The sequence below is a fragment of the Hippichthys cyanospilos genome, chromosome 8 (genome assembly GCF_059441005.1).
Source record: "Hippichthys cyanospilos isolate Australia breed blue-spotted pipefish chromosome 8, RoL_Hcya_1.0, whole genome shotgun sequence".
Lineage (NCBI taxonomy): Eukaryota > Metazoa > Chordata > Actinopteri > Syngnathiformes > Syngnathidae > Hippichthys > Hippichthys cyanospilos.
The window spans coordinates 17,393,746-17,407,228 of NC_142376.1; the positions used below are offsets into that span (position 1 = coordinate 17,393,746).

The 13,483-nt window shown below is 39.7% G+C and overlaps 1 protein-coding gene across 1 annotated transcript in view; it reads left to right on the forward strand.

Annotated features, from left to right (window-relative positions):
* The window catches only part of eys (EGF-like photoreceptor maintenance factor), a 206,135-nt gene that overhangs the window by 9,433 nt on the left and 183,219 nt on the right, over positions 1-13,483 (forward strand). The window contains exons 2-5 of the mRNA XM_088421408.1: positions 3,158-3,954; positions 6,143-6,259; positions 10,823-11,004; positions 12,345-12,475. Of these exons, the coding sequence (XP_088277534.1) occupies positions 3,207-3,954; positions 6,143-6,259; positions 10,823-11,004; positions 12,345-12,475 (1,178 nt within the window). The 5' untranslated portion in view covers positions 3,158-3,206. The remainder of the gene's footprint in view (positions 1-3,157; positions 3,955-6,142; positions 6,260-10,822; positions 11,005-12,344; positions 12,476-13,483) is intronic.

Consider the following 13,483-nt stretch of genomic DNA (forward strand, 5'->3'; position numbering starts at 1 on the left):
ATGACCATGGCAGAATTGAATGAGGCTTGCCTGCTGGGCCTGACCAATCTCTTCCCAGATCATTGCTATGCCAGAGCGTATAAAAACGGCACACGCTGTTTTCCCCTTCACGTCATGACTGAATTTGATGAGATTTCTCCCATGCAACCTAGCTTGCTGTGACGAAGGACAAAACATTCAAAACAGAGCAAATAGTTGCCCAAGCAAAGCCAAATTTGACATCACTTTAGAGGAAAAAAAGGATTTCTTTTTTTATTTGACAGACTTATCATATTGTCATATCCGTTCGATGAAAAGCACTCTTTTTACCATATTTCTCCGCGTACTTATAAGTTGATCCCCACCACCACCACCACACACACACTTTTTTTTTTTGTAACTTCAATTTGGGTGAATTTTACAAAAACATGAGTATAAGTCGACCCCTGACTTTAATGGTAACATAGATCATGGCTGTTCAATTAAAACACATGGTGCGTATGACTAAAATCAACAAAATTATGGTACTTTTAGAGGCATTTCTACATTGAACCGTATATTAATGGGGCTGGCGGGGACGAGGCAAGCCGGTGAACCAATGTGCGCATAGACGAAATGCTGAAACTAATTTTGCAAACATTAAATGATTTAACATTTCAATGTTATATTCGTATCTTAAACAGGCCCTAAAAGCCCCAAAAGTCATAATCACTATCCATGTGCTCTTCTTTCGTCGTGTCATTTGTTCAAACATCCTCATTCCTCGTGTAGTCATATTGGGACCCCTCCAATTTGTTTGAAATAGTGGCGTTCTGAGATTATTTGATGGTCACCTTCCATGCAATATCATCCCAAACTTTCTTTAGCCAAATGATGATTGTTGTGAGATCAGTGCGTAGAATGTTGCCCTTCGCGGTTTCTCCCACCACCTGCCGACATCCTTGTGCAAGTACATGTCCAAAGGCTGAAGGAAACAAGTCAAGCAGTCGTTTCTTTTTCATAATGCATCAAAATCTGCCGAAAAAATTATCCACGCAACTTCATTGAAATCAAAGAGGAAATTAGGTAGCGCTTGACAAAAGTGAATCTTTGCGATTTTCTGTACTTATTTCACATTTGAATTAATGTAAACACAAATATGTAAAAAAAAAAAAAATCAAAAAATCCCCCCCCCCCCCCCCCCCCCAATATGAGGGTTGAAAATGAAGGGAAAAAACTCGACTTTTACTCGAATAAATACGGTACGTGGCACACATGGTCCACAGCTATTAGCCTACATGTCAATACTCCTTATTTCTTTCATCACTTGTCTTAATACTGCAATTCTACAGTCACCATTTTTTAAGGAGTCATTGACACCTTTTGTTTTATGTTGAGCACATAGGAAAATGGCCTGAGGGGTAAAGCGCTGTTTAGTTTGCTCTGACTCATCTCCCAGCCAGAGACTTGGTTCAGCCACCGATGGGGTAGAGAGAGCATATTTTATCTGGCTTTGTCACACTCTGCAGAAACGTTAGATCAGCGAAGGCTGCTGGGACACACTTGGTGGACAGCAGCACTGCAGTCGATGCACTCAAATAATGACAACTCTGTGAAAAGTTAAGAAAGAAAACTTTGAATCCTCAAAAATGTTCTTTTCTTCTCATTTCTGTATTTTTGTCTTCACTCAAGTAATCGGTTACTTTAGGTCATAAAGTCCATCCATTTATCCATCAGTTTTCATTCGCTGGGTTTCCTCACCAGGGTCGGTGGCATTCTGGAGCCTATCCCAGCCGCCCTTGAGCAGTACGTGGCGGACACCATGGACTGAGTGCCAGCCAATCTCATGGCATATACTGTATAGACAAACGATTCACACCTATTAGAAATTTGGAGTGTACTACGTACCTACCATGTATTTGAAGATTCTCAGACTAACTGCTTTGTGTTCTTCATCCTATCCATGCCTGGTTTGGTGCGACAAAGTGCCACTGGTATCACAAAATGTCTCCTCCTTCTCCCGAGTGCACGTTCAGAACGTTTGTCTTTTTGTCACAAATTATACTTTTTCTGCTGTCGTGCAACCGCCATAAGTGTAACAGGTTTCCAAAATGTTCCCAAGATATATTCTGTCCATTCACCATTTGGCCCTAAAGACCATATAGTTTTCAATCATTAGCTGGACTTACATTGGACCAAGCTGCATTTGGTTTGCACAAGCTCCGTCTTGACATAAATGCGTCATGATGTCATTGTATACACACATAAAACATCATCTCATTGGAGCTCTTTTGATAGGATTCATTTATTTTTAAGTATTTATAAGATCTTACAAGATGTTATAATAAATTTGTTATAACAAGCACAACTACTGCGGTAAATATGAATGAATTGACAAATCACTTGCTCTATCTTGATGTGTCACACAGCTGATCTGATTAACGTGAAGAGCATGTAAACAGCAGGCCAGAATAGATTGGGTTAGAATGAGTTGACTCAAAATCTCCAAAGTCTCCAAATTAATCCGACCATTACCCGCTTTAAATGTTCTCGTAAACTGAGTGACGTTACAACCAACTATTGTTTGTACTTTAACGGTTGGCGTATTTAAACCAAATTAGCCTCAACATTGATTGAAAAAGCTGCCAACAAAAACCCACATGCTTGGAATGAGGATTCATTCTTATCAATGGTTCATAGAACTGTGTCTTGAATAACTACTCGATTCCGAATGTCTGGTGTTACAATAAAAATCTGGAGTTACTGTCATTGAAAGCGAACCTTAACTGCTTTGTCTGCACACAAAGACATCTAGTTCTGTTGGAGGGACATTGTGTTGTTTAGAAGCTAGATGTGAAACAGCCCAAGGTCTACAGAACGTCTGGTTGTTAAATGTCTGGATGCTATCCAGGAGGCATAACATTGATTCCTGAGTCACCTCTACTTGTTGCTCTTAAAATAGACCGGCAGTCGCTGTACATTGAGGATCTCCTGTGAAGGAAATAATGTTTACTGTAATGATGTTATGCACTGACATCCGCTTTACAGCCAAACATATTCACATTGTTAAACCATTAATGTTTGTTGTTTGCAGATTAGTTAAACCATGGGTGTGATTGAGTGTCTCAATGTCTGAATGTATAATTGCAGGAGATGTCAACTGAAAATTTTTAATTCCAAGTTGTGTCATTGTCCTCAGGTATTCCTTGGCACCGCTCCTTTCCTGGAATCGGACAAAAGAAGAAATCATGAACACATCTCTATTTCCCACGATTTCCATCTTTGTGAGCTGCATGGTCAATGTGAGCTTTTGTCTAACCGTTTGCAACAAACCACCTGCACTTGAGTGGCACCTGAACCAGATCACCGTCCAAGTGAATTGGACACTTATGGAAAATATCTGTGGTACTATTGAAGACTGTTGGGGTTTTCATGGTGGAAATGACCCAAGTGTACCTCTGAACTTCCCACAGATTTGCCCACTTCAGTTGCAGCACGGTGACAAACTGTTGCTCGTCACCGATGACACCCTGACGTCATACGGTGTCAGACTTCTCAACGTATCCAAGGACGATTTTGAGAGTTGTTCTGCAAACAAGCTTACGCCAGACCAGTTTGTTTTCCCTCAGCATATAAACACATGCGAAGAAGTGGATAGCAAGTGGCTTGAGCCAGGTCACCGTTACTTCATTGGTTTGCACGACAATGACACTCAGCTGTGTAGGCACGGCTTAAGACTCAACGTGCTCGTCAAGACACAAAGTTGTCAGGCCTCCCCTGTGATTCCGTTTTGTTCTGGAAACGGTGTTTGTCAAACAGACAACTGGAATGGGACGTACTCATGCCGATGTCACCAGCGCTACTCTGGAAGATTTTGTGAAAAATTTGATGCTTGTTTGGCTAATCCTTGTCAAAACAAAGGGGTGTGCTTGAGCATCGACTCTACAGAACGGAAACACAGCACGTACAAATGTCTGTGCCCTCCACATTTTACTGGTAAAAAAAAATAAACTCACCCATTGAACACACCGACCTTCACAAATTACTGTACCCGCTGATTTTTTTTTTCTTTCTCTCTCCTATGATACCAAATTTTTGGAACAACTTTGGCTCCATTTTGGTGTTTAGGTATAGATCTGGTGCAGTGTGCAGTCTAAATATGCGTCTGGATTGATTTTACTCTCTTTTAGTAAATTGCTAGTATTTGCGCATGGTAGAATTGAGCAAAACTGGGCATTTGCACCCCTGTGCACCATGGTGGGACAAACCCACCCAAGTGTTAGCCAATCCTGGCCTTAGTGCTCAATCAAGGTGCGGGGGTGCATTTGAGCTTGACGTTGCTCAAGTGGACTCACTCATTATTACATGACACACACGCGCAGCTGCAGCCCATCGTGGATGATGACTGTGCATGTGAGGTGTGCATGCTTTGAAGCTCTCCTAGATTTAAATTCAGTTAGGCAATTGATTCAAACAACAAATCACGGGATTACTATCCCATGAATGCGTTGTGAAATAGTGAACCCCCCCACCACCATCACTACCACTGCCACCATCTCCTCTTCCCCCGATGTGCAAGGGTGCAATTCCATTTTATATTTCATTAAATGCTCAAATATGATAATTCGTTACATGATTTGTATATATTGCAGAGAGATTTTCCCATGAATACGATGCTATTCACAACCATACGTCACGAAGCACAGAATCTAGCCACCTGCGCTTTTCTAATCTAATCTACCAAACCTGCGTCAAATCATCATCATCTGTGCCACAAAATATACCACCTTTTTGGAAGTCTAAATTCAAGTCTACTTTTAGGAAGTCAAGTACTTTTTGGAAGTCTAAATTCAAGTCTACTTTTAGGAACCAAATTAGCAGTTGCATTCGCAAGAACATCCAGTTGGACGTAGCCTGTCTACGGAAATCAAAAACACGATGCACAAGACTTGCAATAGCATGACAATTAAGATGGACTTAATATCCCCAATAAAGTCCTAATATTATGAATCAAGTCAGATGTTATAATATGATATTAACCTTTGTGCAGAATTGTCCTTTTTTTTTTTTTTTTTTTTTCAAAAAGATCTTCCACATTCTACGTGTGACGTTATAGCCCAGGGGTAGTTCTTTCCTGGAAGTGTGACAATTAAGTTTGGCGTGCCATTTCAAACTGACATGATGTCACCATCTCGGTGAAATTTCAGCCCCTTTTTGTCTTCTTGTAATGTTTTGCCTTTGATATAGTAAGCCTTTTGAACTAAAGGCATTTGTAAACATTTGGCCAAAATACTGTGCAATGGTTAAAAACAATTGCCACTCCTGTCCGGGTTACATGTTTGTATAAGTTCGACAAACAATGAAATATTAATTGATTTGTCACATCAAACACCGACATGCACTGAAATCTTTGATTATGTTAATATAATGCAGGTCTCAAGAGAGACAATTGCTGTGTGAGCATTTGGAGTAAATTAGAACTCTATTGTGATAACGTCTACCAGTTATCAGTTCTTTTCCCCCCAAATGGTTTTTCCACCCCTTTGGGAGTAACAAGGAATACATGCTTATTTAAAAAAACGAAATGTGTCATTTAAACAACAATTAGGAGAATAATTTAACGTATTTAACGTATTATTTGGTATCAAATAACTTCTCTAGATACCTGTGTGGGTGCAAAGACACAACATTGACAAATTAACACTATTTGTTATATACCTTAACCCTAACCCTTACTAACATACAGTAGTTGCTGTGAATTGCTGTATGATCATTATTTATTTTAATATATACTACAGATATTCAAAAATTAACTAACCAACTAACAAACTAACTAACTAATAAACTAACTAACACTTTGTAAGAAGGTTTGAAAAAGAGGCGACTTAGCATGTCTGCTCACATGCAAAAGTCATGGGTTCCATTCCGGTGGAGTTTGCATGTTCTCCCCGTGCTCAAGAAGGTTTTCTCCTGGTGCCTCAGTTCCCTTCTACATTCCCTCTTCATGCTCTTTCTCTTGGCACTGAGATGTACAGTGTCTCCACTCGAGTGTTCCCAAAAGTTGTTTAAAAGCACCGTAGCGCATTGAGGAGCTCTCTTTACCTTCGAACCTTAGTGCATAGTGCAGAGGAATCTATCCTTATCTTTTGTTTTTCTGTCAATTAACTTTTATTCTTTGCTATAGGAACAACTTGCTCTGAAGTCATTGGGAAGGAAAACTGTGACAGAGTATGTACAAATGGAACATGTGTTCAAGTATCAACCAGCTCCTTTACATGCATCTGTCATGCAGGATTCTCAGGTAGGAGGAGTTTTAGCAAATGTCCCACCCTGACATTCTCCCCAAAAGCCTTTCTCGAAAAAAGGTCAAAGCTGAAAACATTCCATCTGAGCTCAGCTTTTGCGTATAGGGTTTAAGGTTGAACCTACTTTGTATTTGTCATCATAATCAGTGCAGCAGCCACTTTAAATCAGGCACTTCAGAAGCCACCATTACGACTGCTCCTATGTGGCTGTAAAAAAAACACACAAAAAGCACAAGCAAATAGCTGCTGGCTAATGGAGCATGTCGTAGTTTATAAAATACAGGTTTACAGCCGCTGATGAATATGTCATTTATATTGCATTGATCCAGCTGATGCCAATAAATCACAAGTTTGATATTTCTATGTGTTTCCAGATGTTATTGGTTCACTCGTGTATAAATTATTTTATGACTGAATTCTCTTATGTTGAACCTTGTGTCTAACATCAGTGATCTATTAGCACACCTTTAAAATGTATTATTTTGTTTGTTTATGTTTTATAAGTTGCTCACTTTCTTGATTTAAATGTGAGTCTAAAATATAATTTAAAAGTATCCACAATGGTTGTAGAAAAGAGTTACATTTTCTTTGTATATGCAATTTACAATTGAAACTGGGGCAGACATACATATAGTACACATTCTGAAATAAAAAGTCAGTTTTTCCGAACATTATACCATTCAGCTGTAGTGTAATTAACATTGTCACAAAGAAATCTATAACAGAAAGCACACATTCAGCTCTTCAGTAATTTATGTGCAATTTGCTGATCATTAACAAGGAGCTGAATGACAAAACTTGCAACAGGTGGAGATCCACAAATCATCCTACAAAAACTACAAAATGCAAAGTCAAAGCACACAAAGCCCCCAGTCAAGATGCAAATCCGGAACCTCTTCATGATCACATCAAATGTTTTAATTGTAAATTCAAAGGGGCACCTTGAAAGTATCAATGCTCAATTCAATACCCATGCAATTGAATTGTCGCTTGTCAAGTAAATGGCCTACGTATTATTGTATCCATAAACTCCAAAAAAAACAAAGCTTGTGAAATTGTGACTGCTCTGTAAATATTGGCAAATTAAACAAACATTAGACAAAACCTTTGAATTCTTAGATCTGGATGTTTTTCTCTTAATACTCTCTGCTTTAGCGAGATACAATATTTTTATGGGCTTAATTGCTGGTGTCTCTAGCGTGTCAGCTCCTCGGGGTGCTTTTCCGTACTCATGCTTCCCTGCTGTCCCATCAGCTTCTTGGGAGTTCTTTGGTGCTTTTGCTTCCTCCTCCTTTTCCTCTCTGCTGCAGTTTCCCCATTAATCAAACAAGAAGCTGGTGCCTGCTCCATTGCTGGCTGCCCTCATAGGCCAAAGTCTATGTGCACAGAATAATGAGCCAAGCTCATGGGATATTTCATATGAGATTTCCTTTTGTTTTGACTGTCCTCCAATTTACATCTGGCTTATGTGTTTCAAAGTATTACCTCCCATCCTTATTAGACCATTTTCATTATGCTATGATATGTGAGTTTATCGCAGTCTCATTTTGTTGACAGCCAAATAGAAATCATAAAAAGAATGCCATCATCACCCTTGTTAACCAAAGTATTGACTGTGGACAGAGATGCATCGAATCCCTTTATTTCTATTGAATTTTTAGTTCATCACTGTATTAGAGGCATGCAGTACAACGTGCACCACATAAAACACAACATAAACATTTCAGTGTTTAAAATACGTATTTTTGTGGATGCCCTGCCCCAATTTAAATTTGAAAAAGAAAGCAACAGAAGGAAAGAAAAGAAAAGAAGAAGGAGGAAAAGTAACCCAGAATCTTTAAATGTTAAGCAACGACCGGTCCAACTGTCAAGGAAAACTCAAGCTATGGAGTGGAAAATGTGCTGTAGCTCAAGCAAGCCCTGAAAATAAATACAAGGAGATTGATTGCCACAGAGGAGGCCATGAGGGGCTTCATGGACAGGGGCACTTGTAATACAGCAGGAGGATTAAAGAGAATGTGCATAGAAAGATCCACTGCCAGGAATATAGCGTACACGCCTCAACAGAAACAGGATATTGAAAATCTTCTGGTGCGTCAATTTAGTTTATATTTGCTTTACCAAATCCTTGCAAATCCACTAAATCGCTTTTGAATGTGATACGTTCTCTTCTTTCAAAATATACATTCGACCTAACCAGCTATTCCTAAATATCAAAGGCACCAATGAACCTTTCAAACATCCTAAAATATTTTCAGAACTCTTCTGATGAAACACTGACTTACTACTGCTAGTTGGATCTTACATTTGTCATGAAGTGAGGGGGGCTGTCTTGCTTTTAGTGGCACGAAGCAACTTTGAGTAGAGTGGCAGGAACCCTGCCACAGGAAAATCTACAAATGTGCGGACTTCTATTTGGTAGTGTAGGGAAAATGAAGCCTCCTGAAAAACTTCTTGTTGTTGTTTAAAGATAAACATTGGCACAATAGAAATGCATTAACATTTTACTGCATCTTTAAACAAAGAGTGGCATCTAAAGAAGCAAAAAAAAAAAAAAAAAATGGCCGAGGCTCCAATTTTCCCATCAATACGATATGGCATATGTCACTTTCGTCTTTTCCATTTGTTACAAAGACAGCAGTTGATTCAAACATCGACATGCCATACCACCCACTCAACGTGACTAACCCGCCAGTATTCCATTTACAGAGTAATCCTGGACATTTGTTTCCTCTAATGCGCCCTTGCGTGCTCTCTGGGCCTCGGTGCACAGCACTAGCAGCACCGTCGATATTTACTTCTCTATATTGACGTTACCTCTGGCAGAATGTGGTATTACACAATAAGATGAGACAGAAACAATCAAACTATTTCACAATTTTTGAACTGGATCTCAGTTAAATGGCTAAGTTAAGTCATGATGACTTAAATTTGGAATATCACTTTTGTCAAATTAATTAAACTTACTGTAAGGTAGAATTATTTTAGGTGCTGTACCACAAAAAGTGCACCACTTATTTTCACTCAATAAGTGATAACAATTCAATTGAGACTCAAGAGATCCAAAGGTGGCCAAAGCTGGAATCCAAGTCAGGATGGGAGGAAGTGGAGAGCAGAGCGGCGGAAACTAGGCTGCGTCACAAGGCCCTGTTGGTTGTTGTCACTCGGGGCAGAGCGGGTTTGGGATCCTTTCCGACTTCACCAAGAAACACCAGGGGGAAGGAGAGGTGGCGCCTGGTCCAAGAGGAGGTGAGCCCAGCGGCACAAGAAATGAGATCTTCCAAAGCATGAGACAACAGGGGGCTTGGACAAGATGGGACAAGAAGACCATCAGCTTTGTTAGGGCTGGGGAGTTGTTTGCCCCGGCCAGAAAAGCACCAGCAGACCTCCTGACCACGGCAAGAGACTGGCAACTCTTAGTGGACCGTGAACAGCAACTTAAGTTTCCCAGCCACCACCCTTCCTGATGTGGTACTTGTGTCACATGCCATCACGCAAGTTGTAATGCTGGAGCTGACAGTCCCGTGGGAAGACCGTTTGGAAGAAGCCTTTGAAAGGAAGCTCTCCAAGTATGCGGGACTGGTTAGTGAATGTCAGCTATCAGGATGGAGTGCAAAGTGCTTTCCATTTGAGGTAGGCGGCAGAGGCTTTGCGGCCCGGTCCCTGGCAAACGCACTGGGGTGCTTGGGCATCGTCGGACAACTGAAGAGGAGAGCCATCCGAAACACCACCGAGCTGTGGCTCAAGAGAGGCGACCCATGGATTTGTGGTAGGTGGCGTGCCATCTGGACACAAGCTGGGGTCTAATCAGCCCCAGCTGGGTCACCTGGATGACGGTGTATGATGTTGCAAGACGCGAAACACCCAATAATTCCAGGAAGATGATGTGTCCAGCTGCATTAGCAAATGTATTTCTACAATAGGCCTCTCTTGCTCAGGCCTATTTATCTGAATTATAAACAGTAAGATAATTTGAGGTGCTTTGATTGTTGAAAATATGTTTACCTACTTTAATTGCATGGAAAATAAGTATACAAATCAGACTCACATCCCGGCATACTCTGAAAACTAAGTAATTCCCGATTTCTTAAAATTACTAACATCATTTATACATTATTTCAGGCGTATACAATGCTGTGGGAAAGACTGACATGCACATATGCTTTGAATTCATTGAATACATAATTTAGAATGCTAAATAAATCATCACCGTGTCCTCAAATCAGAGATATGTAGCATTAAAAAGAAGATAAAGCTGCTTGTAACGATATAGTGATTTTACCCAACAGAAACTGCAACACGGCTCACGTTGACGCTGACCCAAATGCTCATTTGTTCACCTGACATCCCTGCAAAGTGTATAGAGTCACAGATTAACAATGCATCCTTTGTCATAACACAAGCACGTTGTTAAGCACGTCCACCCAACAGTAAAAGGTTGCAGGTTCGCTTCTGACTCTGGCTTTCCTGTGTGGAGTTTGCAATTTTGAAAACACAGTGAAACCGTTCTTAAATCCAATAAAGGTTATTATATAAAAGTAATATGTTCTCTTTTGCAGACCTGCCTTGTGCGAAAAAATCCACTTGTGATCCAAATCCATGCAGAAATGGAGGCATATGCGAGGAGACTCCCAAAGGTCTGGTCTGTCATTGCCCTGGAAGCTTCACAGGAACCTACTGTGACTCTGCATTTGTCCCTGATTGTGCGTCAAATGCATGTCAGCAAGATCAAATTTGCAATGTGAGAAATTAATTTCCCATGCAGTATTTGTTGTCTATAGTACATGAAAATCAATACAGTTTCTTAAAATAGGATCAAAAGGCTTCATTGTAAAAGCCAAAGTAGCATACAGGAGTTCCTCCTGAAGATGAGCAATGGGAATGGGAAGTTGCAACAATTTGTTTGAATAATTGCATGCACTTTCAAAAAGAGATTGATATTGATCTTGTGTTAATTTGTTGGATTTCTATTTATGCTCTTTTTTTCACATTAAAGTTGGAACCAGAGACGTGCTAAGGGAGGTGTTGGATAATAAATTTATAGTCAGCGCATCAAGTGGGGATACACAAAAAAAGGTTTCTCTTTCCTAGGGGGGGCTTGGCAAAATGTAACTGAGAAGCACCGATGTAAAACATTCTAAGCACTTCAAAAACACCACATTAAATGTTACAATACATTACCTTTTGAGTGAGGCGATGTTCCAAACAGCAGAAAAAAAAAAAAAAAAAACGTTGATACATAGGTAGCAATATCTCGGGCTTCCGCAACAGTATTCGAGTCATCCCTAGTAGTTGAAAGCTACTCTACGGTATGTTTGATGTGTAATTATAACAACAGCTGTCACTCCCTCCAGTTGATCAACCACTCGCCACCAGATTTTCATATGTGGCTGACGTATGCGCTTTTAATCTGGAAGGCCATGCTATATTTCTGTTTCCTGTTTTCACCTTCCCAAAACTGATTGGCTGTCTAGAACCAAGTCCCGTCGCACCAAACACTTCCTATAGATGTCGCCCTATCGCCCTATCACCCAATCACGCAAACAGCATTGACCAGCGTTGATCTGAACCAAGCATTATTTATTTTTCCAAACCATGGCGAGCTGCAACATAAGGATGAAAGAGCTAACATGACACTCTTCATTTAAGCCCCACTGAAGAGTTGTGTTGTCTGCAGCACTTCATTTTTATTGAAACATATCTTGGGCATACTAGACAAAGATTTAAAATGATTATTTCAAATGGAAAAAGTTGATGGAATGCATATTTGAAATTGACTGTTGACCAGGCTAGCTGAATGGCCAGAAAGATAACAGTGCAAGCAGGCTCTTTCTACCTGCCTTCTTACCACATCACACAGAAAATGTTGCTCATTTTCCTCATTGTATGGCTTTTTGAATTTGAAGATCTCACTTTTCAATATTAAAATGTGTATAACCTACTATTGCAAATATGATTTTTTTTAATTCATTCAAACATTGATTGAAGGCACAATTTTACCATTAGATAAAAAGCGTTCACTCATGTGTGAAATCCAGCCGTGTTTTCACATGACCTGGTTTGTTCTGGCCCTGTGTGCAGGCCTCGGAATGTGTGTGTGCAGATGGTGACATGCTCCCAGCATGCAAGAAAGTGCAGCGCAACATGTGCAGCCCATCACCGTGCCTCAATAATGCCACCTGTGTGTCCAGAGGACGTGATTATGTGTGCAGGTGAAATACAGAAAACACACACAGCAATCGAACAATGACTGTTCTTTTTGTTCTGCCTGAAAATACACATGCTGGATACCATTTTATCACGTTCTTGCTACCCTTCATTTTGAACACAATTTTTCTCTTGAGTACACAAAATGGCCTTCCTCCTATGATGATAATCAAAATATATTTTATAATAAAGATTTAACAATGCTAACAAAGTTTTTCTGCCTGTGGCCTTAAAGTCAAAACTCACTTTATATTCTCTGTCACCTGCCATGATTTTCCCCAAACTGTGTATACTGTTCCACAAGTTACCTTCGTTCTCGTTGATGACAAACATTGCAATGTTGTTTATATCAACACTCAAATGAGTATTTTTTTTTTTTTTTAATCAATACCTGAAAAAATTTAGCCTATGTCCACTAGTATTAGAATAGCAAAAAGTGCTCAGCTGTGACCAAAAGTGGACTGGGACAAAAAACCAAAGCAAAACATCCATCATGGCTTTTTCGGTTCAGACCAGCTCCTTACAATTAGCAGAATACAGCAAAAAGTGATGTATCTATTTTCACCGATGGAATCTATGTTTTTTTAAAATAATATTATCTGTGGAAAGTATATACATATGATGTGCATTATGTATTGTGTATGCCTCTCACTTAAAGGGAAAGTGTGTAAGGGTTAATTTGCAAGTTTTTGAAATTCACAATCATTTAATTGATTCCTTTTTCATGAAAAATGGTCTAAATTTTACACACTGTCCGTTTAAGCAGTATGTACCTGATATGCCTCTCCTCAACTGCTGCGTTGACTTGACAGAGAGTGAGATGTTATTAAAGTTTATGAAATGATGAATTGAAAAAAATGATTAAAATGAAAAGTATTTTTGCAGTTCCAACAACATAGAAACACATTGTTCTTTAAGATTATAGTCTTCTTGGAGAGAACATTCTTCTTCTGTGTTACATTTTTCTTGTAGATTATATTATTCCATTCTCACCCCTGGTCGGTAAGATACTT